Source organism: Pelodiscus sinensis, chromosome 17 (genome assembly GCF_052426305.1).
Source record: "Pelodiscus sinensis isolate ZL-2025 chromosome 17, ASM5242630v1, whole genome shotgun sequence".
NCBI classification, from domain to species: Eukaryota; Metazoa; Chordata; order Testudines; family Trionychidae; genus Pelodiscus; species Pelodiscus sinensis.
The window spans coordinates 7,409,981-7,436,509 of NC_143068.1; the positions used below are offsets into that span (position 1 = coordinate 7,409,981).

Below are 26,529 nucleotides of genomic sequence, written 5' to 3' on the forward strand. Positions count from 1 at the left end.
GAGTCTGGATGCTCTCTTTCGAAGAAGCCCTATTTACATTGAAGAACACCTTCTTTCGAAAGAGGAACTTTCGAAAGAAGGCGTTCTTCCTCGTAAATTGAGGTTTACCGCCATCAAAAGAAAAGCCGCGTTCTTTCGAATTAATTTCGAAAGAACGCGGCTTGAGTCTGGACGCAGGGGAAGTTTTTTCGAAAAAAGGCTACTTTTTTCGAAAAAACCCCTGAGTCTGGACACAGCCTAGGAGGGTGGTGAAGCACTGGAATGGGTTACTTAGGGAGGTGGTGGAATCTCCATCCCTATAGGTTTTTAAGTCTCGGCTTGACAAAGCCCTGGCTGGGTGGATTTAGTTGGGGTTGATCCTGCTTTGGGCATAGGGCCAGACTCGATGACCTCCTGAGGTCTCTTCTGGCTCTATGATTCTACTCGATTAGTCGATAAGGGGAGGAGTCTGGTGGCTATTAATACATTTAAAAGGCAGAGGCATAGTGGGGAGATGGGTGTGAGCTGGAAATCAGCTGATTCCAGCTCATACCTGTCCCAGACGCTGAGCCTGTTACTTCATTATTTTCCCACTTCTCCAACCTCTGTGTCATTTGAAAATGTATCAATGATGATTTTATATTTTCCTCTAGGTCACTAATAAAAATGGTAAGTAGGACCGCCCAAGGACTGATCTTTGTGAAACCCTCTTAGAAACATGCCATCTTGATCAGAGCTACTCAACACGCAGCCCGCGGGCCACCTGTTTGTTTGTGGCCCATGGTGCAGTTTGGGTTTACGCAGGTCTCGACATTTGGCTTGTCAGTTGGAGCCAAAACAAAAAAGTAGTCAGTATAATGTTCATATGCATTTTAGTACTTAAATTCCTAGACTGTAATTGCTCATTAAAAGTGCTGTCATATGGTTGGAAATTGGGTAAATATTGCATTTTATTAATATCAGTAGAATTGACTTAAATGGGGCCTCCAAAGTTGAGTAGCCTTGATATTGATGATGATTCCATTTTTACTATTAAATTTTGAGACCTGTCAGTTAGCTAGTATTTTAATGCATTCATGTGTACCATATTCACTTTAACAATATAATCAAGATGTCATGTGGTACCAAATTGCACGCCTTACAAAAGTCTAAGTATATTGCATCAGGACTATAGCCTTTATCAGACAAATTTATAATCTCAATAAAAACAAGTAGCAAGTTAAAGTGATTGGATATATTTTCCATAAATTTATTGGCAATAACTATATTACTCTCCTTTAATTCTTTATTTTTTAACTTCTGTATTATGCATTTTATTATTTTCTTCAGAATCAATGTCAGGGTGACAGACCTATGACTAGCCCTATCATTTTGTTTACCCGTTTTAAATATTAGCACATTAGCTATCTTCCAGTCTTCTCAAACTTCCCTAGTTTTCCAAGAGTTATTAAAAATCAACACACTCAGGCTACGTCTACATTGCAGTGCTAATTTGGGATACCTCCAGTATCCCAAATAGTTATTCCAAATCTATTGAGCACGCCCATTATTTTAAAATATAATGGACTTGCTATTCCAACGTCCCTGTAAATCTCCTTCCATGAGGAGTAAGGGACATTTGGCAATAGCAATTTATTTCAAAATAAGTGCTATGTAGACAGCGCCAAATTTTGAAATAAGCTATTTCAAAATTAACTTGAAATAAGTTACACAATTTGCGTAACTCAAATTGCATAGCTTATTTTGAGCTCTTGGTGCACTATAGACACACTCTCAGGGTACGTCTACACTTGCCCCCTACTTCGAAGTAGGGAGGCAAATGAAGCATATTGAAGTTGCAAATCAAGCACAGGATTTAAATATCCCACGCTTGATTAGCATAGTCACGGCCGGTCACCATTTTAAAATGCCAGTCGCCCGATGTAACTTGATGCATGTAGACGCTGTAGTCCGATTTAAATCCCTTCCCATGAATTAACTGGTACTCCTCATGCAATGGGGTACTCCTCATGAGGAGTACCAGTTAATTCGAGGGAAGGGATTTAAATCGGACTACTGCGTCTACACGCGGCAAGTTACATTGGGAGACTGGCATTTTAAAATGGCGACTGGCCGCAAATATGCTAATCAAGTTGAGAAAGCTCCTGGCCAGCTCTTTTCATGTCTTGGATGCAAGTTATTTGGAACCACTGGTTTATAAATTCTAACTTTAGTAGTAGTAACTTGCTTAAGACTTCAAATGAAGCTGGAAGAGACAACTGTAATGTGTAAGGGAGAAACCATACAGAAGCTAATCTCCCCAGTAGTAAAGTGCAAAGGGAAGGGAAGTCAAAGATTCCTGGAGTCTCTCTTTTTATCTACATCAGTGGGACTCCATTGACTTCATTGGGATAACTATTGATTTACACCAGCATAAGAAAGAGTGTTAAGAATGCAATCAAGTTTATTTTTCTAACTCTGGTATCAACTTTGTGTTCACTTTGAGCAACCTAGGGCCTGATTGAAGGCCTATTTAAACTAATAGGCTGTGGTAGCTCAAAGCCTTAATTACTTGTCTCAGTTTCTCCATCTATGAAATGGGACTTAAGAGGAATATTTCATAAAAGAGGGGTTGTGAGGCATAATTTGTTAATATTTTGAAGTTTTTGGATACTAGAGAGATATGGGCCTTGGGAATGTTTACCACAATCTTGACGAATATAGAAAGAACTTGTAGTTTTGTCTTTAGTAAAATGTTCTCGATTTACAAATTAGCCCTCATGAAAAACTCCTTTCTAAAAATAAGATTGTTTTAATAAAGGGCAGTGTAGACAAGAAGGCAGAACTCACTCAGATATGCAAAGCACTTTCTGCAACATTGAAGAGCAAGACGTTATTAGCTAGTTAGATCACTAAAGAGGGATGAAGGGAGTCTTCAGCTATGCTGCTGTAGATCATACCAAACATGCTTCCCCATAAACAGAAGTGGTTTTGTCTGTCCTGTAAGTAATTCACCACCCAAGTAGCAGTAGATAGGTCAACCTATAGTAGTTGATGTTTTATGCTCTCATGCTCCATCTGCTGTTTCGGTGGCAGCATTTTAAAATCAATACCATAGCATTTTCAAGCAGTACCAATGACTGATGCTGTTGGTATACAGGAAAGGCATTAAACAAAAGGCCATGTTCATTTCAACATTTCAAGCTCTAGGAGGACAGGGGAAGTATGCATATGACTAAATGTAAAACAACTAAAATCTTAAAAGAAGTAATTGCTTGTAAATGTCTTCCAAACACTGCAAGGTTAAAACATTGAGCAATAAAAAATGCATTTAAGAGTGTCCCTTTAAATTTGGCTCATGCCCTGCCTTCTGTATTACATGTTAGAGCTTCCAAAAAGCCAATTAAAGTGCACTTATTCTTCATAATGTTTAAAATTGGGCACTTTAAGTGTGTAAACCTAACTGTCTCTTATTATGCGAGTGCCTTTGAATGCAGAGTTGTGCACATTAAAAATGCATTTGAAAATGAAAGAGGCATTTAGATTTTAACTGTCTTTGGAAAAATGAAAAGGAACAAACACAGAATCAGGAAATTGGACAGCAATGTTTGTCACTTTCCTCCAGGTACACTTACTGACTGGAAAATAAATTCACAAAATCTGCATTTAAAAACTGTGATTTTGCCCTTCAGTCTTTTTTTTATTGGTTGCAAAAATTCCTATCAGTATGGCTTTAAGAACAGTATGTAGTTTATAATTTGTTTTATTAAACTTTTCATAAACTTTTAATGACTTTTTAAGTCATTGTAACTTATTTTTTCACTATTGACAGGAGGTATTCTACACAAAGAAAAAATAAACAAAGTGTAATCAGAATGTAACAATTTTAAGGTAAATTAAAATTTGTGTTTTAATGATGATATGCCTGATGATATTTCTTTAATTCATCCTAAAATTCATCATGAAAAGGGATCGGTCAATTTTAAACCATCATGCATATAAATTAGTTTTAAAAAGTTCTGAATCTTCTCAAAGGCTGCACCTGATTTGCTAATCCAACACACATTGCCCAAGAAAACTGGAATACACTGTGGTGCTGGTCATCTGTGTAGCCATTCCATTCCTCTAACTGAAACCTGTACATAGAGGCAACCAAAGGGTATTGCATCTCCCTTATGCAGAGATTAGCATCAGTAATCATGTTCTCCATCATTACTACCTCCACTCTTAGCCTGACACACTCCACTTCCACCAATACCAATACTTCAGTATGCGGGAGGACAGGGTAAGAGAGAGAACATCTTTCACATCATGTGACGGGATATATCAACCCCGCATTGGGGAACAGTGGGGGAGCTCTGCTCTACTGGGTGAAAGAGCCCCTCCTCCACAGCCCTGCTACAAAAACCTGGCTATAAAAAGCCCTGGGGCAGCTCAGTCGGGGCAGACCGCAGACAGGGAAGGAGACTTTGGGATACCTCTGGAGAGAAGGAGCGACCAGAACTTCCAACAGCAGTTCAGCCAAGAGCTACTACTCACAGGACGGTGGACGGTGGAGAGGTGACAAAAGAGACAGCCAGAGGACTCTGGTAGGAAGTAGTCCAGGGTGAGAGTAACCCCATAGCACTCAGTGTTTTGCGGCTGGATTCCCCACTGAGCGTGGCAGTGGCCCCAGCCACTGCCTACAGGTCCATGCGCTGGGGCCCGGAGGAGTGGGAGGGCCTGGGTCTGCCTACCCCCACCCCTCCGTAGCTGGCTTGAGGGGCCTACACCCCTGCGAACTAGGTCTCAGGGTTTTATTAGACCTAATATAAGGGACTGGGTAACTGACTTTGCCAGTAGGCCATATTGACCCTGATATAAGGGACTGGGGGATTGACTTCGGCCAGTGGGCCATATTGTCTCTCACAAGGCGTGGGGGGGAGGAATAGACACTGGTCAGTAAACAGTATTTGCTATTATAAGGACACCCAGAGTGGTTTTCGTTTTGATACCCTATTACGCCCCCTAGAGAAGGACCTGCTTAAAGACCCCAGCCATCAAGTCACAAGAGGGGACTAAGTTCGAGAGGCCTTCCAGGAGAAGGTCGCCCCTCAACACATCACATCTCTCCCCTCTTTACTCCACCACAGTACACTTGAATCCACCCTCTCTGATCCTTGATTGCCTCAGGGATTGATTTCACTTGTAAGGTGACATTTGTTTATCAGGAATATATCCTTCTCCTAGTATAAACACAGCCAGTAGTCCAGATACCCTCCTCCAAAACACCTTGTTAAGAGATACTCAGGGCTCACTGGGTTCTGTGTCAGATGAAACATGAGGGCAAGTGACTAAAGCAAGGGCAACAGCTATGTCAGCTGGAACTATCCTGTGTATTCCTTTGAGATTATAGAAACCTGCAAAAGTGTGGGCAGGACGGGAGGCGTTGTCAGGGGAAAGGTGCAATGAAAAACTTCTTCCTTTTCAACCATAGCAAATCCAGGTAAACTTCCTTAAGTAGTCAGTCTAGACTCCACACCATTCACTTTCATTAATCATTAGCATACATCATTCCCACGCCCCCATGACTCAGTTTGGAATAGAGATGTAATAGTGTAGACAATTAAATGATCAACCGATATACAAAAGCTTATCAGTTAATGCTGTTGACTACTTGCATCCTTCCCCTCCTTTCCCCAGTACATTTTTTAGAGGGCTGGCCAGCAGCATGGCTCAGTCCCGGCTGGCACCAGGTCTCTGGGGCTACCCTGCTGCAGCTCTGCAAGAAAACTAATTTATGAGCTAGGCAAGCAGGCATCCCTGCTTAGTCTCAGCTTGCACCAGATCCCAGGAGCAATCCTCACTGTGGGGCCTGGAATTGATCAGGGCCATACCATCAGTGCTGGGACTGAGCCGGGCTCTCTACCTGCCCAGCTCCTAAAATACTTTCATTGCAGAACCACAGCGAGGGTAGCTCCCAGGACCCAGTGCAAGCTGGGACTGAGCAGGGCTGCCTGCCTGGCTCCTAAATTACTTTTATTGCTTTTATCCCTTATTGATTAATCATGTAGTTGACACGGTTAATGAATTACATGCTTCTTAATATCCCTAATTTGGAATAGCCTCACTACAAGGGCAGTGTAACAGAACAGACAGAAGGAGCAAATACTGTAGCTGTTGTGCAGGAAAAGGCATGTGAAAACCTACTTCCACATACAAGTCAGGCAGCATCTCCTCGTGTTGAAGATCCACTCCCTATCTGTCAAGAGAGGGACTTGAAATATAACTCAAAGAGACCCTGGTGATCTCTAGCAACCCACCTGACTTCCATTTCTGGGAAATGCTATTGACAAAGTGGTAACAAAGGAATCCAAACAGCACCTTGGCTTTTAACATTGTAATGGTGTCTACCCAGTTAGATTAGATCAAAGTATCTTTAACACAACTGGGACTTACTGGCATATCCTTTATCAACTCAGCAGTGACACTGAAAAGAAGTTAATGATTTTGCTTAAAAATTGACATTGTCAGCACAGTGCACAAAGAACAGAGGAGGAGACTGTAATATCTAATATTAGTAGGTTTGAATTCCAATATAGCATGATAACCACTAAAAGCAGCTGCTAGAAGTGGGCCTCATTCTCCCTGACTGAATTGACCTTGTTATTTCTAGCCTTACTCTTGATTGGTACTCTTTTCTTATACTTATATATTTATTTATTTCTGCCTCTGGAATTTCCACTACATGCATCTGATGAAGTGGGTCTTTGCCCACGAAAGCTTATGCTTCAATACATCTGTTAGTCTATAACGTGCCACAGGACTCCTTGTCACTTTTGAAGATTCAGACTAACACGGTTACCCCTCTGATACTAAAAGTTGACTTTCTAATGCATTTTTCTTTAATTGTAAATCACAAATGTATCTATGAGAAAGCAGAACTGGAAATTTCTACCTCTCCTTTAAAATCCATAACCTTCTACCCATCATCTGCACTAATACAAAGGTCTTGGATACATCGCTCATTACCTCCGAACAGGGGCATACGGCGACACGGGATTCGGCGAACAAATCAGCAAACAAATCAACATACCTGGCACTGAAGTAAATGTCATTTCTGAAATAGCACTTCCTAAATAATATTTTGCATTTTTGCCTTCCATTCAAGGATCAAAAAGCGCAAGTCAAATATTAAGTAAGCCACATCTCTTTTTCTTGCCTTGCTAGGGATGTTTTCTCCCTGTGCATATGTTCAGAGGTTCTCAAGTACTCATGGGGCACATATGTCATTTCAAATGTATTTATCCTTTCAATATATTCATACTAATATTCTTATTAGTGTTGAGCATACATCAGGGAAGTCTCAGCCAGTGTAAACTGGTGTACTTTTTGTTGAATGAATAGAACTACACCAAATTATACCAGCTGAGGTCAGGCCAAGAAGATCTGTGTAATTCACTCACTTAGGCTGTGTCCAGACTCAGGGGTTTTTTCGGGAAAAGTAGCCTTCTTCCGAAAAAACTTCACCTGCGTCTAGACTGCGGCTTTTCTTTCGACGGCGGTAAACCTCATTTCACGAGGAAGAACGCCTTCTTTCGAAAGTGCTTCTTTCGAAAGAAGGCGTTCTTGAATGTAAATAGGGCTTCTTCGAAAGAGAGCATCCAGACTCACTGGGTGCTTTCTTTCGAAAAAGCGGGCTTGCAGTCTAGACATAGCCCTACTAGTATGGTGCACTGTTCCTGCTAGTGGCACTGAGACCACTTACAGCGAGAATAATGAGTCTGCTCTCCAACCTTAGCTACTGGCCAGCAGGGTACTTGCTCCCCTGGTAGAGGCTCATGAAAAAAAGCTCCAGAGGTTCCAAGCTCGTTTCTGTCTGTCAGCATTATAGTGACACTCTGGAAACCCCTTTTATGCTTACTCTTTGAAAAACAGGTTATACCATAGAGACAGCTAGCAGAACAGACCTCTTGGAATTATTTTTGCCCGTGCATAAAACCAGGACATCTACAATACAATACAATACAAAATCCTTTTAAATTAGAACCTGAGAGAAACTAATCATAAAAGCAGCAAAATGCAACAGAGAATTTAGACAGTCCATAAAGATCCTTTAGACATTCAACAAAGTCAGAAGTCACAGAATGAACCATTCTTAATTAACTTCTCTGTTTTTTCTCTTATCCCACTAGTAAAAATCTACTTAGGCTGCATCTAGACTGGCAAGTTTTTCCGCAAAAGCAACTGCGGTCCTGAGCTGTCTACACTGGCTGCTTGAATTTGCACAAAAACACTGACATTCTACTGTCCGAAATCAGTGCTTCTTGCACAAATGCTTTGACGTTCCCATTCGGGTGAAAGCCCTTTTCAGGAAATGTTTTTGCACAAAAGGGCCAGTGTAGACAGCTCAGGACTGTTTTGCGCAAAAAAACCCCGATCGTGAAAATGGCGATCGGGACCTTCTTGCACAAAACCGCGTATAGATTGGCACTGACGCTTTTCCGCAAAAAGTGTTTTTGCACAAAAGCGTCCGTGCCAATCTAGACGCTCTTTTCCGCAAATGCTTTTAACGGAAAAACTTTTCTGTTAAAAGCATTTGCGGAAAATCACGCCAGTCTAGACATAGCCCTTATTGTACAGGAAGAATATGTGGAATAAATCTCCCGAAGCCACATGCTTCAAATTACACCTGGAGTCTCCTAATATGGATTATTATTATTCCTAATCAGGTTATTTTGGTATATTAATTCCATAGCTCTTTTCCACTTGTTTCCTCTATAACAAGTAAGCAAGGGAAAAAAACGTGATTATCCCTATCCTTTAAATTGAAAAGCATAATGCTGTAAGTATGCATATGTAACCACCACCAGGTGGATTTAAACCTGGGACCTTTGGAGCTTAATATAGGTGCCTCTACATCTTGAGCTATAAAAACAACTCTCAGCTTAGGCTGTTGAGCTTCCTTGCTCACAGCTCTTGCTGTAAGTGGTCTACGTGCCACTACATGGAATAGTGAACCACACTAGGGGTACATCTAGACTGCAAGCTTCTTTCGAAAGAGAGCATCCACACCTTAAAACTGGATCAAAAAAGCAATCTGCTTTTTTGAAACAGAGCGTCCAGACTCCATGAATGCTCTCTCGGAAGAAAGCCCTGATTGCTATTCACAGAATGGCTACCAGGGCACCTGTGCTTTTTTCGATTGCCTCTTCTTTCAAAAAATGTTCTTGTTCTGTGTCCACACACGCCTTTTTTTGAAAGAGCTCTTTTGAAAAAGGTGTTTTTCCTCGTAATTTGAGGTTTACCAATGTCGAACCCCCCCCCTGCATTCTTTCGATTTAATTTCAAAAGAATGCAATTGCTGTGTGGACATAGATGATGTTTTTTTCGAAAAAAAGGCAGTTTTTTCGAAAAAACAATGTAGTCTAGACATACCTTAGGTGTGTGTGTTACACTTGGACTGACATATATTTTCAAAATAATATGTAATTATTTCCATGTCAAATCCTTAGATAGAATTCCATTTTAAGAGCTATATTTTTGTAATGAATGAGTTAGGTATTTAAATTATTGGTGTGAAAGCAAAAGATACTGTGTAGTTCTGCTACCTTGGGAAAGCGGCAAGAGCATATGGTACTGATGGAGAGGTGGTAAAGGGCAGGGGGATGAAGTTATGCCCAAGGGGAAGGATAAGATCATATTCATTCACATCCATTGAGCTCAATGAGAGTTTTCCCAGTTTAAATCCAAAATGATTGATTCCATAAGCATGCTTGTGTCTTATAGTTTATAGAAACGTAAAGAAATTCTTCCTTGAGTTGCTCCTGGGTGAAAGTTCAGTGTTTAACTCATGCTTAGCAAGAGCACATACCTAGTATTATCCTCTCCAGTCTCCAATTGCTAGTTAAGCTTTTCATGGCAGCATAAAGCAACATCATCTCAGAACATCATCACATCTGACACTCCCAAAAAGTAACACAAGCAATAATAATAATAATAATATGGTCATAAAGGATGACGTTTTATGAAAGATGCCACTTAACTGAAGACTAAAAAGACACCATGCAATTTGAGTAAATTGCTTTTTACAGGGGACTGTGTGACAATTGAGAAGCAACTGGTCTCCTTCTGTTTAAAAAAGTATAAAGAATTTTATGAATCATAGTCCAGATCTTCAGCTGACATAAATTGTTAACTTCGGTTTTGCCAATTTTACAACAGCCAAGGATATGACCTGAAGTTAATGTGGCTCTGAAAATGAATTTAGAATAACATACACTAGTTGTAAAACACAAGAGATCCACTGGACCAATTCATATACAAAGTGAAAAATTCTCCCTTAAAACTGGTGTCTCTCTCCAACCTCCCCTCCTGCCTGCCAAAAAATCTTTTATGCATGTGAGCTGCAAAATACAGAGATTGTCTGATTACCACCTGGATGCGTGCAAGAAATTACAGATAACAATTGAGATGTGTGTTTCACTATGACCGGAGAAAGGTAAATCAGTTCCCTAATTATAATTCCAGATCCCTACTTAGAATTCCTGTCTGTTTACACATGGAACACTCTTGTTAATTACAAATATCACATGGGGAAAGAAAAAAAAATGTCATGCCTTCTCCTCTCCTTCCCCCATTAAGTTACAGTTTCAGGTTAGAATTAGGCCCAAATTTCTGCAATGGGTTTGATTCTCCTATCACTTGCATCATGTAAACAATGAGTAAACACATTCCCTTGAAGTTAGTGGCATTACAACTAATGGAAGTGAAAGGAGAATTTTATCTGTCCCTTTTTAGAAACAGATATGAATTCAAATTTTTGGCAGTGTTTGATCTGAGGCTTTGGTACTAACCCATCTCTGATATAAGAATTAGTGTTTATGGGCCCAATCCTCAGCAGTTTATGAAATACCATAAAGAGTGCCAGGGCAGGTGTGGAAGGAAGGCATGCATCCTCGGATACTACATTCGAGCTAGCGTTCCCTCCACTAAGAATATAAAGCTAACAGCCTTGAATAGGCACAGAAAAGGGCAACTATACATTCAGCTTTCTAGAATGCAAATTGAAGACAGCACTCCAGAGCTAGAAGCAAAGGAATGTAAAGAAACATCAAAAAAGACAATCCTCATCTGTCCAGTATAATAGTCGAGGACAGGAAGGCTCACCTCTCTCAGAGGAGGTCACAAAAACCAATCATTAGCAATGCTTTGCTTATTTCCAGAGTGAAAGCCCTCAATGCATGCATGAAAGGTATCTAGGGTTGCCAGATGGTTGAAACAAAAATACAGATCCTCCCTCCCTAAAAAAATGGGAAAAAATTCTGCTGAAGGGAAAAAAGGGGGAGGGGGAACCAAAGTTGTTGAGCAAAAAAAAAAAGGACTCCAAGTAATCAAAATAAAATTAAAATAAAACAGTAAAACAGCATTAAAAGCATGTCCCCTTTAAGAGTTAGTACAGGGATAGGAACAGGGGAGCGGTTGAGCACTAAGACCCAGGGGAAAGCATTGCTTCCCCTAGGTCTTTTGGCCAGCAGCCATTTTGTGCCAGCAGCCTTGGGGAAGCAGGGAAGCATAGGGGTAGGGGGGGCAGGCTGGGCGCTGAGTGTTTGTAGGGTTGCCAGGTGCCCAGCATTTTTGCCTCCTGGCCGAGGAAAAATTCAGAAAATACTGGACATTTTAGGGGGCTGGTATTCTCTGAATTGTTTTACCTGACAGGAGCCGAAAATACCGGACTGACCGGGTGAATACCGGACACCTGGCAACCCTACCTGTCCTGCTAATTACTCACTAGCTTGCTGCTCATAACGTAATGCAAACCATGCTACAGATTGCCACATTATTCTATTAATTTGTTCAGATGTTTAATCATTTTGATATGATACATAAACAGACCTCATTCTAATAAATAAAAACCAAACTCCCTGTGTTAGGAAAACTAGCTTCTGCTCATCCTGATAGAAATATCCCTAGAACTCAAATGTACCATTTACAAAATCCCTCTAGAAACAAAAGACAGGACTATGCAACTGACTAAACATGTTTGCTTGCACAAACTGGTCAAATATTTGCCAGGGTCAAAACTGAAAAATTAGAATCATGTTCTTAAACTGCAATGTTTAACAGGCTATACATTGCATCACAGTCTTGTATTTTTCCATGGTAGTTTGGACATATGAATTTTATGAGTTGAGAGAGGTGAAAAGATTGGGAGAAAGAGAAAAGAGAGCACAAGATCAAATGCACCATTGTCAAGATTCCATCAGAACATGCTCCAGGGTACAGAGCACTTTTGATCATCAAAGCTGCTACTTTACTTTCAAAAGATGTGTCACCTGGTTGGTAATAGGCTGCATGCTGCATCTCACTTGAAACAAAGTGAAGAGGAGATATGAGGATCCCAAAACCTTATTACCTGTTTGGTCAATTTTGTCACTGATGGGGAAAATCATCTCTGATATATAAAGGGACTAAGCCCCCAGGATATGTCATGGTTGAAGCTTCTCGCTTTCATAAGTGTAGCTATCAACTAATACTTACAGAATTAATGTATAAAGAGCCCAAATGAAGAGCATAGCAGTTCTGTAACGTAGCCTTATCTCTCCAGTTCTTGCCAGAAGCTACTGGGCTGGAACAAAAGCAGAGTCTCAATCACCAACAAAATGCTGTAGTTAATGGACAGTCACTAGAGTGGCTGCCATTCCCACAGGCTGCAGAATCCAAGACATTAAATAATGTTCAGACAAAATCCTGACACACATAACAGGTCACCTGCTATGCCCACTCACCCGGGGGGAGCAGTGGGAGGGCTCTTGCTATCTAAAAAAATACCTGAAAAGAATAGTCCAAGCTGTATTGAGGCCCCTAATTTTGTAAGTTAAACCAATAATGCCCTCTTTCCTCATCATTTGCCAAAAAATCAGAAAGAAGAAGCAATCCAGGTAATAAGTTCAACACACTGGCATGCATTAAATGAAGTTTGGACAAAATCAGTTTCTGTTGAGTAGAAACCTATTTTACATATCTACTCTTAAGGGCAGAAAGAGAGCAAGGAAGATGGGAAACAAGTAACTATAGTAAGTATTCTCATTAATAACATGGATACATTCAAAAGTAGATTTTAAGCTAATACACGTCTCTTAGCTGCAAAGAGTTCCATCTAAAATAATTTAATATGCTATTTATAATCTGTGTTGACTAGATGAATGGTTATTTACAGCAAATATTTCAGGCTTTTGTATGTGTGAAAAAATCAAATATTAATTATATCAGTATAGGGATCTTAAATCTTATATTTTAGTATCAACTCTACACATAAAATGTTTTTCCATTAAATTGTAATGAGGTACCATCAACTTGAAAGATAATTCTCCCATCGAAAGCTCTTTTTAAACCCATTATTGTTACAACTTATGCCTAATGAGTAACTCAAAGAAGATTAGAGAAAAATAATTCTGTTTTCCTAGGTTGTTCCTTTTGTGCACTTGATAGTTCTCTCAATAGCCATGAGTTCACAGCAGTCATTTTCCTTGTTCATGACAGCCACTCTCAGCAACCACAGGAAAGAAAATAATAAATTTATCTAATAGGAAAATGTAGTTGCAAAGTTTCAAAAGTTGCCAAAGTGAGTGCAAGGGTGAGGAAGGGAACACCCTCCCACCAGCAATGTATTCTGGGGGGTTTCTTTTCCCTCTGTCTAAAGCGCTGGAGATGGGACACTGGATAGTGAAGGGACAAGGCTCTGAGGTGACCTGGAGCATTCTGACTTCCAATGCTTGTCTGGCTGGTTCTTGCTCACATGCTCAGGGTATAATTTATTGCCATATTGAGGGTCAGGAAGGCATTCCACTCCAGATCAGATTGGAAGTGACCTTGGAAGCAGGTTCCACTTTTCTCTGGGACATGAGGTGCAGAGTGTCTTGCCAGGATCATCTCCCTTAATCACACAGCGGTGTAATCTGCTAAAGGTGCTGACGTGTTGGTCTAACAGAAGTTGCTAGGTTTTCTGTGCAGGTGCTGACTGGTATTGCTGGTCTGGGATACACGGGGCATCAGATGTTAGATGATGTGATGTTAGTTTCTGGCTGTAAGTTCTGTGCCTCAGAGACATGACTAGCATCAGATACTACTACGTTTTGAAGTTCGTTCTATTTCATGGCAATAATGTCTTTAAACTAGGGATGTTCAATTTTAATTAATTGGCTAATTGAGTAGTCAATGGAATTTTCTTCAACTACACAATTAGCTGATGGGGAGGGCACTCACTACCCTTGCTGTGTCTCTGCCTTTTAAATGTAAGAAGAGCCACTCGTGAAACCCACAGTCGGAACCTGGCATGAGCAGAGACTGCTTCAGTCCACGCTTGCACCATTTCCCCCACTGCGCCTCTGCCTCCCCTGCCCTCCTCTCCCCACATAGCTGATGCTGGGGGGAACCAGCTTTTAAGCCAGCTCCTCCCTCCCCCAGCACTAGCTCCTGATAGAGGCACCAAGTGGGGGGAAGCAACTAGTCAAGTGGTGACTCAAGTACCCAACAAGCCTGGGCTAATCAGGTAGTCTACTAGTCAACTAGTCACTTACATCCCTACTTTAAACCCACTTTCCTAGACACACAGGGGAAATATTCCTCCTCACAGTGTATGATACACACCCAAATTTCAGCAGGCATAGATCAACTGAAATTGTAACAGTTGTTTTTTGACATGATATTTCAACAGTAATAGGTCAAGATTAACTTCCATTTCCTTAGACTTTTGATCTGTGCCATTGTTCTGTCCTATGGGAGCTAAGTCAGATCCTCCAGCTAGATAATTTCTCTTATAAAAAAGATTCAAATGTCCTATGGCAGTGTCTGTTTGGAGTTTGAGGCTTTTATCCCTTCCCTCTTTTGATATTTGTCTCTGAATCTCACTTGATCTCAATGTAAACAGGATCTGAAGGAATGCTCTCCTGACAGCTAGATGGAAGGAGGAGAGACCCTGGATGTGTCTATGTAAATACAATTTGCTCCTGCTTTGCTTAGATTTGCTAGATATTCAGAAGTTGGAGTGATATTTTGCTCATTGTAATCAGGTTAATTTGTGACCCAATACCAGCTATGTTTGTATTACATGCAGGGATAGCTGAAATATGGTTAGCAATGTTTGTAATGATTGTGGCAAGGCAATACAGAAATTCAGAACTGTGCTTAATCTATTCCAAAGGAAAGGGCTCACAGTTAGCAGAGAGGACCTTGATAAACCGGGGCTACACTACGGGACTTTATTGGAAAAAGGTATGCAAATTGCATTCCGCACTATGCTTACCTTTTTCTGATCATTTTTTCAGCAGAGGCTTTTCTGAAATTTGGCTCATCTACACTGGGCCAAATTTTGGAAAAAACCCTCTTTCAGAAGAGCCCTTCTTCCTCGTGGGGGGAGGAAGACCAGGCTTCCGAAAGAGTGTGTCTGCTCTTCCACACACAAAAAGGAAGAGCAGATGCGTTCCTTGGATGTGGCAAAGTTTTAACCCCATAGTTCTAGACATAGCCTAAGAGTAAGAAGGGGGAAATGGGAATATGGGTTATTCTGGTTAAGAGGCTCTGGCTCTAGTCGGGTACTGCCTGGACTGGTTTGACCTGTTTCCCCCCGTTCCTCGCACACCTTTCAATGAGCAGATCTAAATATTCTTCATCAGCACCCTCTTCCTTGTGTTAATTGTGGCAGAGCCCCCCCAGCAGACCAGGGAGACGCGGAGGACGCGGGCAGCGGGACCGTGGCGCGTCTGGGCTGTCCCGCTGCCCGCGTCCTTGGAGGCTTTGCTTCACGGCTCCCTGGTCTGCTGGGGGAAGGTCCCCCCAGCAGACCAGGGAGACGCGGAGCAGCTTTTCTCGCCCCGGAGGACGCGGACGGCGGGACCGCGGCGCGTCTGGGCGGTCCCGCTGCCCGCGTCCTCCGGGGCGAGAAAAGCCCTGTTTGTAACTGCGGATCCGACATAAGTCGGATCCACGTAACTTGGGGACTGCCTGTAACTGGAAGCTGAAATCACTGGAGACTGATGAGCAGAGGTCACAGTCCAGGGATGAATGGACGCAGATGGCAGCTAACAGGTGTGGTGGAGAGGTGCGACAAGTGGCCACCAGAGCAGAGGGCGAGCAGCTTGTGGAGCCAGTGAGATATCTTTATTTCTCCTCCCCACTCCCAGGATTCACACACCACCACAGATGCACCTCTGAACTGTGGCAACTGTGATTGGGGTGCAGAGAAGAGTTGGGCATGTGATGGGGGACATTTAGATTGCTGGACTTAAGAGCATGAGGGAGAAAGGACATTGCCCGACCCACTTGGAGTGGGACTTTTACTCACGGCTTATGTTTATAAACCCTATTTGTTGCGTTTTCCCAGACTTGTGCCAAGTTACTTCCCTCCTTTCACTAAAAGTTTCTTTTCTACACTCAGGCTCTGTGTTTGCAAGAGGGGAAGCATTGCCTCTCCGAGGTGCCCAGTGATGGTGTGTGAATTTCCCAGCTTTCAGGGTGGAGCCTTGAGCCAGTTCTGTGTTGGATGGCTGGAAAGGAACCCCTAGATATTGAACCACCTGCCAGAAGAGTTACATTCTAAATTTAGCTATGTCCTTACATTCATCTGAATTTAAAATCCACTCCGTTTGTAAGAGCTCTCTTGGCTCAAAAACTAAAAAGGCCTAAGTTTATCCCCTCCTGGCACCAGCAAAACCTAAAAGAAGCATTTCCTTTCTCCTACCCTTTGTCAGTGGCAAGATGGAAAAATAAGCCCCATTCATTTTCATTTTCAGTTTGAGTCAGCACGCCCGGCACTGCGGTTGCCAAAGCCGCTGAAGCAGACACTGATGGTCTGTCTTTGAAATACTTGCTTAATTCCACTATTACATACCCAAGTAGCCCACACCCAGTCACAGAGGTTTCTGATCAGAGCACTAACACGTACCTGACCAAGCGGACGCCCTTCGTAGTTACACTCATACTGGATCCCATCCTTCTCTCCCAAAGCATTGCTTTTGTGGCTCACATCAGTGACTCCCATCTCATTCTCCTCTACTTGAAAGTAGGAATAAGGGATCCTCCGGAAAAGGCTTTATTTTCCGTAGAATCACGTCTAGACTGGCGCTTTTCTCCGGCTTATCTCCAAGCTGGAAAAAAGCGGCAGCCATGTTAATGCAAATACCGCGGGGGATATTTAAATCCCCCGCGGATTTGCTTATTCCAAAGTGCTACATTAGCATCCCTTTTCCGGAAGGGATGCCAGTGTAGACACAGCCCATAAGTAACCCTGCCCTTTGACTGCTGCCAGCCACTCCCAGTTCACTTGTTGTCATAGCCTCATGGGGAAGCAGCACTTCATTTGCCAAGATAATGGTTGCCATGAGCTTGGAGCATACAGCTTTTATCCGGCTTGTAAAGAGTCATTAAATATATGCATACAATTTAGACTGATCAAATGCAGCTGCAGACCTAAAAATGCTGCCTGCAGAAAACCAGCCACCTTATCTGTGGTATAAGAAACCTTTTTGTATGGATGCATAGTGAATGGGAAAGTTTAGATAAGATAATATCCACTTTAATAAAATCCCCTTATGGCTATTTAAAGCAGGACTTTTCATAATCAGTTTTTGATAGGGGATTTATTTAATCAAAAGCCTTTCTGAAGTCCATGAAAACAGCTTTCCCCCACTCTGATCAATAATGTGACAAATCCTGAATGATTTTGATAAGAATTGTCTTATGGTGCAGTAGCTTTCTAATCTAAACTCATGCTCAGTTACGCTTCAGTTGGATGCAGCCTGCAGTAAAAACAAGTTACAATAGATAACTGTAACTTTGAAAATGATTTTCCATAGCTTCACATGAAGAGGGAGGAAAGAGTGCATCAGTGGTCTAGATACAAGACTCGGAGCCCAAGTTTAAAACTCTGAGCACGAGACTGAAAATCAGGCTATTGCCTGAACCAGACTCAAGAAGCACTTGTAGCTCCTGTTAGCTTCAACAACACTTGTAGGCAATGTTCCCTCTAATTTTTGACTTCCTTGTGTTGATTCAATTTTGTTATGTGCACCAAGGCATGTGCAGATGTGCACCACCAATAAAAACATATGCTGCCAGATGTGGGAGGCTGTGGGTGCTCTGCTAATCAGCTGAGCGGCACCTGAATTTCTCCAGGGCAGCACCCAAGGGCTCAGTTTACAGGGAACACAGCTTGTAGGTACTCTGAAAGCCTTGTCTCGGTTTCCCCATCTCTGTAGAAGAAGTCATGAATCAAAGGGGCTTATTTCACTGCCTTCCATCAAACTAAGTCACCTTTCTGAAAACTGTATCTACTAGACTTGTAACCACCATCTATGGTTTCTGCAACAAATATACTAGTGATCATTTTTTGGTTTCAATGGTGCTCTTGGAAAGCATTTCTGAAGTAAATTTGGTTATTCGTGCTCGCTACAAAACAGTGCTATTTACGTAAACAAAGCCACATACACACATAAATGTTTGCTGCTTTTCAATTGCTGAAATGATCTTGCAGCTAAAGGAGCAGAAAACACATATGCACAAACCAGCATCAACTAAAAACATGCTCCATCATAACCTGATTTTTTCATTATCCAGTTTCAAAACAAATGAAGTTAATTTTATCACTTTCTTCTTTGTTCAGAACAGTCTTAAAAGATTGTTATTGTAGAAGTCTGGTGTAATTATCCCAGTAATAAGATATTTTGAAGCGGTTGTACCACCATGTATGAAAACTGAGATAATGATTTAAATTTTCTAGTCCATTATCTGAGTTGCCATTATGAGGATATTATACAAAATCTTCAGATATTGGCTAAACAGCTTTCCTCCCTCCTTAGAGACAACTTTTAGATCATTAGAATCTCTCTAACCTAGTGTCTTCAACAAAGTATAAATGTCATAGCTATCAATCTCAACATCTTCTGTATGACAATTAACATTAATGCAGTGACCTTCTCCACAGCTAGATTTCATTCGCAAATTAGCATTTCAAAAACTAGAGTGACATTGGTTAGCCACATTGGTCTGATTTTCCACATATTAGTCAATATCATTTGGGCTACATCTACACTGGCAGCTGCTTGCGAAAGAGTTCTTGTGAAAAAACTCTTCCAGAAGAGAGCGTCTACACTGGCATGTGCTTTTGCGCAAGAGCATCCATGCCAGTGTAGACACTCTCTTGCGCAAGAAAGCTCTGATGGCCATTTTAACCATAGGGTTTTCTTGCGCAAGAAATTCATGTTGCCTGTCTACACTGGCCTCTTGCGCAAGAGGACTTATTCCTGAGTGGGAGCATCATAGTTCTTGCGCAAGCAGCCCTGATTTTATACATAGAACGTCAGTTTACTTGCGCAAGAATACGCAGCCAGTGTAGACAGGCAGCAAGTTTTTGCGCAAGCGCGGCCACTTTGGCGCAAGATTGTGCCGGTGTAGACACAGCCTTGGAGTAAAGGAAAACTCAGTGATGTGGGGCAAGTACAAGGGATCATTCTGGGCAGTATCAGTGCTCTCTCCTCCTCCTCCTCCAGTTTAGTAAGCTTTAATTTAAGGCAAGTGTTCTTTGCAGAAATGGCATGCACAAGTTTGCAGATGCTGGTTTTTGTTGCTGCTGCAAACATTGTTTAAGTCACCGAAACTATACACATTTGTATTTGCAAATGCAAATCAGGAAATTATCACCAAACCCTGCCATGGCACAATCACAGTACCTGATTTGGAGTTATGAGGACTGTTCCCTTTAGTAGCCTATGGAAGGCATAAAATACTTCAAAAGGAAGCAGCGAGGAAGCAATACTGAGTTGTCCATTACCCCTTCTCTGCCAACATGTGGAGCTGGCTGGACACAGGGGCTCATGCTGTACCTTTAAAGAAAGATGTCGTGCAGGGCTCAGAAGCTCGAAGGGTTATGCCTCTTTGGGAGTTTTGCAGCTCTACAGTACTTATCAGGGCTGTGACTGAAAACCAAAACTGAGCCATGAGTGTTGTAATAATCAGGAGTGCTGACCAGTACCTGGTGAAACTAAGGGGTGAACTCTATACCTAGCTAGGTATCAGGTGGTCAGCCAATAACAATGCAGGTAGGAATTTCAAACTGGAAGAGAGGGGTTTATCTTCCTGTTCTTTGTTTGAGAGTGAGAACAGTTTCTTCCAAGACTGAGGGAGTTAGGAGACACTTCTCTCTCCAAGAACAGACTTCTTAAAATGTGTAAGTAGGGAAAAGTTTAGAAAGTCCGTCAGGGTTTGTTGTTTTCCTTGTTTGGGAAATTGGAAATAATGTTTGAGCTGTTAGTTACAAAGAAAAACACAATTAAGTTTTAGCCCAGGGAGTTTCCCTGAGTATCTGTATCAATTTGTAGCTCTTTCTATTTAGCCACTTTACTATGCTTGCAACTGTAGTTTTGTTCTGATTAACTGGGATTGTTTGATTGTTGTATCCACTCAGTGGCTAGTTACAAGGGCAGAATCTCCTGTTGCCTGTGAATTCCCTCTGTGTTTCCCACATCCAAGCAAAATGGAGGTTGAGGCAAGGGGAGAGTTTTACTGTAGGGGGGAGATTTCCCAAGTGATCTCTTCCCTGGGCTTTCTTGGAATTACTTGGGTGGTGGCAGCGAATCCCCAAAATCTGGGTATTAGGATTTTACGGGGAAATTTTTGTAACAGCATGTTACGGCAAGGTTTTGGAGTGCTCTTGCGGGCCCCCATTTCTGTATTTGTCATGCCACAGTGGGGAACAGCCTTGACAAGTGTAATTACCTGGATGCAGAAATCCTGGTTCCCATTTTAGCCCATCAGACAGTAACTTGTATTGAAGGCTTGAGAATCTGACAGTGATTCCAGCATTGGGAGGGTTACAGGAAGGCAAGAAGATGAGCATAGTGGCACATGCTGAAATGCTTAGTGTGTTGGAAGACTGGTATCTGTATCCTTATTCTTTGCCTCTATGTACAACTGTGAAAATACTTCCTCTCCCCCCCCCCCCCCCATCTGCCAGCTCCTGTCTATCGGACAGATATCAGGCAACATCAAACACCTGTGTGCCAGATCTGCACAGTTTGTAAGAATGTCACTGCTGATTTGTCTCAAGAACGCACTGCATGCCAAGTGCTTTACTTGCCTGTTTCAAAGAGAACAGAACACAGTCAGGAAGCTTTCTTTTTCTTCACACCATACTCAGCTCTCTACTCTTCTCCATTTGGAGAAGGAAGGAGAACTGACATGAGTTCTCATGCTGTTGTACTGTGTGGTGAATACGAATGCACCAAGACTTAATCCAACCACAGAAAAAGATTTAGCTAAACTTTGTTCCTGTAGCAAATCCTTTAACTCCCCTTGAAGACATCAGCTTGTTGGTTTACTTGGTCAGCATGGATATTTGGAATCAGATAGTTATGCACAAGCTCACTGAAGTCCACTTGCTCTATTATCCTACTGAAGGGGAGAGAGAGACATTCTCTAATCAACTTTTCATCTTTGTTTAAACTATTGCAAGAGACACCTAGAAACTTGAAGATGGAAAGTGAACAAAATCAGCAGTATGGAAAGAAGGAATTTCTAGTGGGTTGCCTAATCCACTCAATTGCTGGGCAAAAGCCTGATATCCCTTAGGGATGTGATGAATACACAGCATATTCAAAAGATTAAGAATGGGTTCATCTTTTGAAACTTAAAATCAGATTACAGAACTGGTGTCCTCCACTCCTGTCTTCAAAATTCCTCCATGCAACAACAAGGATAGAAGCAAGAAATCCTGCAATGTTCAGACTGCACTAAATGCAGAAGCAGGTAAAGGAAAGAGTTATATGTTATTCAGCAGGTCAAAATAAACCTCCCCCACACTTTCTATGACTTGCCATTAATGCTGTTGATTCATAGAAACGTTTTATTAAGGTAAAGTTACAACAAAGCATTATAACACACTGCATCGTTTATGGCTCATTCAGGATCACGGTAACGGTCAAAGAGCCTGGCTAAGGATTCTGACTTGCTGGTTGTGAAGCCCTGCTCCTTTGAGTATACTAGAACGGGTGACCAAATTTCTAAATACTTGCTCTCATTTTGGCACTTTTCTTGTGTAAGTAGTTGATGAGAGAGCTTTTCAATTACAAGAAAAATCCGTATTTTACTACAGTACAAATCCATAAGAGTAAAGATCAATTTTTTCCAATAATGTACTGTAGCTGCTAACAAAAAAATGAAACTATGTGTACGCTGATTCAGATTTGTGCATGTCAGGATGTTTGATGGTAGAGTCCCTATGAATTTAAGATCTGATTTGATCATGCAAGTCAAAACCCCTAGTTGATAAATTCACCTGTACATAAAATTTTACACAGAGAAACTGGTCATTTGGGTACCATTGGGTGGAGATTTGTAATGTTAAGATGAAAAAATAAGACTGGGGAGAAAAATAAAAACAAAACAAGGCAATCACAGAATTACATATTGCAAAAAATGTTTTTGAATTACCCAGGAAGTGCTTAAACTTTCTGCTTTGTAGCTGACACAGTAAAAGTTACCTAAGAGGAAAAGTATGAATTTACTATTCACTTAAGAAAAGGCAATATTGATAATGGACTTGTGATAGGGTCAATGTGACCATCAGGGAACTAGCTTGAATGATTAGCATTGGCTTGTCCTTGTCTTGGGTGTTTTTTCTTGGGCTTCCCACTTCTAGAGTGAGTGGGAATGTATTGTACATAATTAAACAGCTGCTTGTGCCTGTTAAAGCAAGCCACCTGCCCACAGAAAGGAATACAAGGAGTCTGGTGGCACTTTAAAGACTAACACATTTATTAGAGTATTAGAGCATAAACATTCCTGAGCTACAATTCACTTCTGCAGTTGCTGAAGAGAAAAAGAAAGAAACAAAAGGAGTAACGGTAGTTCGAATTAGAAAGCTTAATTCGAACTACCTACTCCATGCCGCGTGTAGCCGCGGGCACGGAGTCCAAACTACCGGGGATTTAAAAGTGGCGGCGCCCGGCAAGATGCAAATGAAGCCCGGGATATTTAAATCCCGGGCTTCATTTGCAACTTCGATTGACTACATTAACCACCCTAGTTCGAACTAGGGTGGTAGTGTAGACATACCCAGAGAGAGGAAAAAATAGAGATAGGAGTGGGACAACAGTGCTAATTAAATCGGAATGGCTGTGGCTAATCTCCAACAGAGCTGAGAAGATGAGAGTATCCATATGGAAAAATATTTACTGTAATGTGAGGACCTCCGTGTTTGTAATGTGTTTGTTAGACCTTTGTTCAGGGTGTCAAATTTGCATATGAATTCCAGGTCAGCACTTCCTCCCTGCAATCTGTTTTTAAAGTGAACAAACATACCACAATCCATATACTGAATTCAAAGAGTGGTTCAGACATAACAGCTACATCAAAAGAGTGATCTGAGTATTGCTGTTATTGGATTTTAAGGGTGTGTCTACACTGCACCTGTAGCTCGACATAAGGTACGCAATTTGAAATATGCAAATTGCATAGCTTATTTCGAGTAAATTTTGAAATAGTGCAAATTACAAAATAATCTGTCTACACAGCACCAAATTTTGAAATAACCTGCTATTCCAAAACGACCTTCACTCCTCATGGAATGAGGTTTACAGGAACGTCAGAATAGCAAGCCCATTATATTGTGAAATAACGGGCTTACTGTTAAGACGCACGATAGCAATTTCAGGATATCTCCAGCATCCTGAAATAGCGCTGCAGTGTAGACATAGCCTAACTTACTAGTGCAGAGAAATAAGAGTAAAGCTAAATACTGCTTGCAGTCTTAGGACAGGTCTATGTTAGACCTGGAAGGTTGGTTAAGTACGTACCTCCAGCTACATAAGTAACATAGCTGAAGTCAACATACCCTTTAGCTGAGCTTGGTGCCGTTCCTACTGAGGGAGGTTTATGGAAGCTCCCATCGACTTCTTTTACTTCGAGTACCGGTGCCAACCAGGGGCACCCTTAGCATTCGATTTAGTGAGTCCTCACTGGATCAGCTAAATTGAACTCCAGAAGATCAATCTCCGGCAAATAGAGACATGATCTTACACAGCCTTGTTCAGGATCCAATCACAAAACATTTAAGCTAAAACCATGGTACTATTTGTAAAGCATTAGGTACCTACCTGCACATTTTGTTCTTGTTGTCAGTGGAGGCCCAGGGGGCCCTGTGCCCCCTTCACCAGGGCGCGTGAGGAGCACTCTGATCTCATACTCCACATCAGGATCCAGATGCCACAGTTTGTAATTTGGGGAGTCTACGATGTGTGTTTCTGCCCAGTTCCCAGTGGTTGTACGGTATTCCACCTCCTTCAGTATTATAGGCCCATCTCCGATGATAGAATTGGCATTGGGTTTGATCCATAGATAGGTGGCACCGACAGCCAGCAGCTCAGGGGGCGCAATGGGCGTTGGAGGCTCTGCAAGCAACAAAAAATTATACAATGTCCATGAAACTTGTTAATAGTGCTTGGCTTGATTGGACTGTAACAATACACCATGTTCAGCAGAACAGCTGATCCAAACTTGGGTCAGTTACACGGGAACACTTCCCATGAATATGAACCTTACAATATCTTACTTGAGACTGAATTCCTTGGAATTGACCATCATTTATTTGTTTCTATTTATTTATTTCTAACAGGGTGCCATAACTGACTTCAGAAGACAGGATATCCTGCCCTTAATGGAAAACAAGGAGCTATATAATGTGAAAAAAATGAAGCTTTATCTATTTAGAAATACCCCTTACATAATACAGCTCCTGACCTTATCCCATTCCACGTACTCATAACAAAATAGAAAACTTTATCGTTACCCATCTCCAAAGTAATTTACCATAGCGTGATTATGAAAATAAAATACAGTGATTTGAAAAGGTCAGCATTGTTCCCATAGATATTTCCTACTCTAAGAACAGGAGAAAACGGTAGTATATCAAATTGCACTGTATAGCCGTGGGCAAAGACCATGTTTTTATTGGTGACCACTGTATTCAGGGAATTCAAAATGCCATTCTAGTAAGAGGCTGTCGTTTTAAAATAGGATACATTTTTATACCAAATTAGTTGACAGTGTCTTTAAAATATAATAAAAAATGCATCTATATGCCTGAAGGGTCTTTGCTTATCTAATAGGAACACAAACAGAATGTTGCTGAAGTGTAACTGAATTCTACCTACGACGGGGCTAAAAGTGAAACTAGGACAGAGAATTAACAGACTTCATAGTATTTAAGAGCAAAATACGTTTAACTTCATGAGTGACGGCACTAACGACAAGTCTGCATGAGACTTGAAGACTGCCTGGTAGAAGTTTGAGAAGCATCATCTGAGAAGGCAGGAACCAGATGAGTGCAGATTTCCTCTGTGATAAAAAGATCAAGCCAGCAAGACATCTCTCCAGCACCCTTTGATGAAATCCTCGAAAAATCTACAGGGGCCTGGCAGTCTGCCTGAGTATTTTGCTACTATCCCTGTATACATAAGACTGGCATATTGCAAGGTACATTAATATCATATGCCTCGTGGTTTTGAAAACCTGAAATTAACTGCACAAGATTATGAGCAATTTCTATAATCACATATGTTCCTTTTTCTATTTTTCAAATTTTATTTGCCCTCGGCCCAGAGGACACAGAAATTCTCTTTGCTTGTGAAATTAAGGAGATGGACAAAGGAGACACCTTTTTTTTTTCTTAAAGAAAGAAGTCCTATAAAAATCAGTGACAGGGACCCTTAAGTTTTAGAAATAGAGTAATTCTAAACATCCTTTTGAATTGAATGGAACTATAGCCTTTCCTCCTGTGATAGTCAAAGGAATGAGTGCCTGGGCTGCAAACCATAGAGGAGCCCAATCAATATGCAGTGATGGGGATTGAGAGAAAACCCTGGGTGGGCAGAACACTCCTGCCAGTAAGGATATGCCTCAGTGATCTTCAGGAAGCTCCTTAGTCCCCCTGTTCCATAACTTATTCAAGTTTATTGTGGGGACATGGAGGTTACCCCATAACACAGTCAACTAGATTTTAAAACCAAGATATGGTTGGTTGTAACTGATCTATTGATAAAATCCCAGCACAATCCTAAATGCCTCTAACTGCTGACTATCATCTCCAGCTCCTAATATTCATCTCTGCATCATCAGAGATACAGCTCCAAATGCTATACTGCTAGGCTACGTCTACACTGGCGCATTCTCATGCAAAAACTCTTCCAGAAGAGAGCATCTACTCTGGCATGTGCTTTTGCGCAAGAGCATCCATGCCAGTGTAGACGCATGAAAGCTCTGATGGCCATTTTAACCCTAGGGCTTTCTTGCACAAGAAATTCATGTTGCCTGTCTACACTGGCCTCTTGCGCAAGAACGGTTGCGCAAAAGGGCTTATTCCTGAGCGGAAGCATCAGAGTTCTGGTGCAAGAAGCCCTGATTTCATACATCAGAACGTCAGTTTACTTGTGCAAGAACACGCGGCCAGTGTAGGTAGGCAGCAAGTTTTTGCGCAAGAGCGGCTGCTTTTGCACAAGATCGCGCCAGTGTAGACAAAGCCCTAGCCTGCAAACTATGGCCCAT

General features: G+C 41.6%; 1 protein-coding gene across 4 annotated transcripts in view; it reads right to left on the reverse strand.

Moving 5' to 3' along the window:
* PTPRT (protein tyrosine phosphatase receptor type T) overlaps positions 1-26,529 on the reverse strand; it is a 1,034,103-nt gene that overhangs the window by 543,428 nt on the left and 464,146 nt on the right. For all 4 annotated transcript variants that reach the window (XM_075901353.2, XM_075901347.2, XM_075901351.2 and 1 more), the window contains one exon: positions 24,084-24,377. In XM_075901353.2, the coding sequence (XP_075757468.2) occupies positions 24,084-24,377 (294 nt within the window). The remainder of the gene's footprint in view (positions 1-24,083; positions 24,378-26,529) is intronic.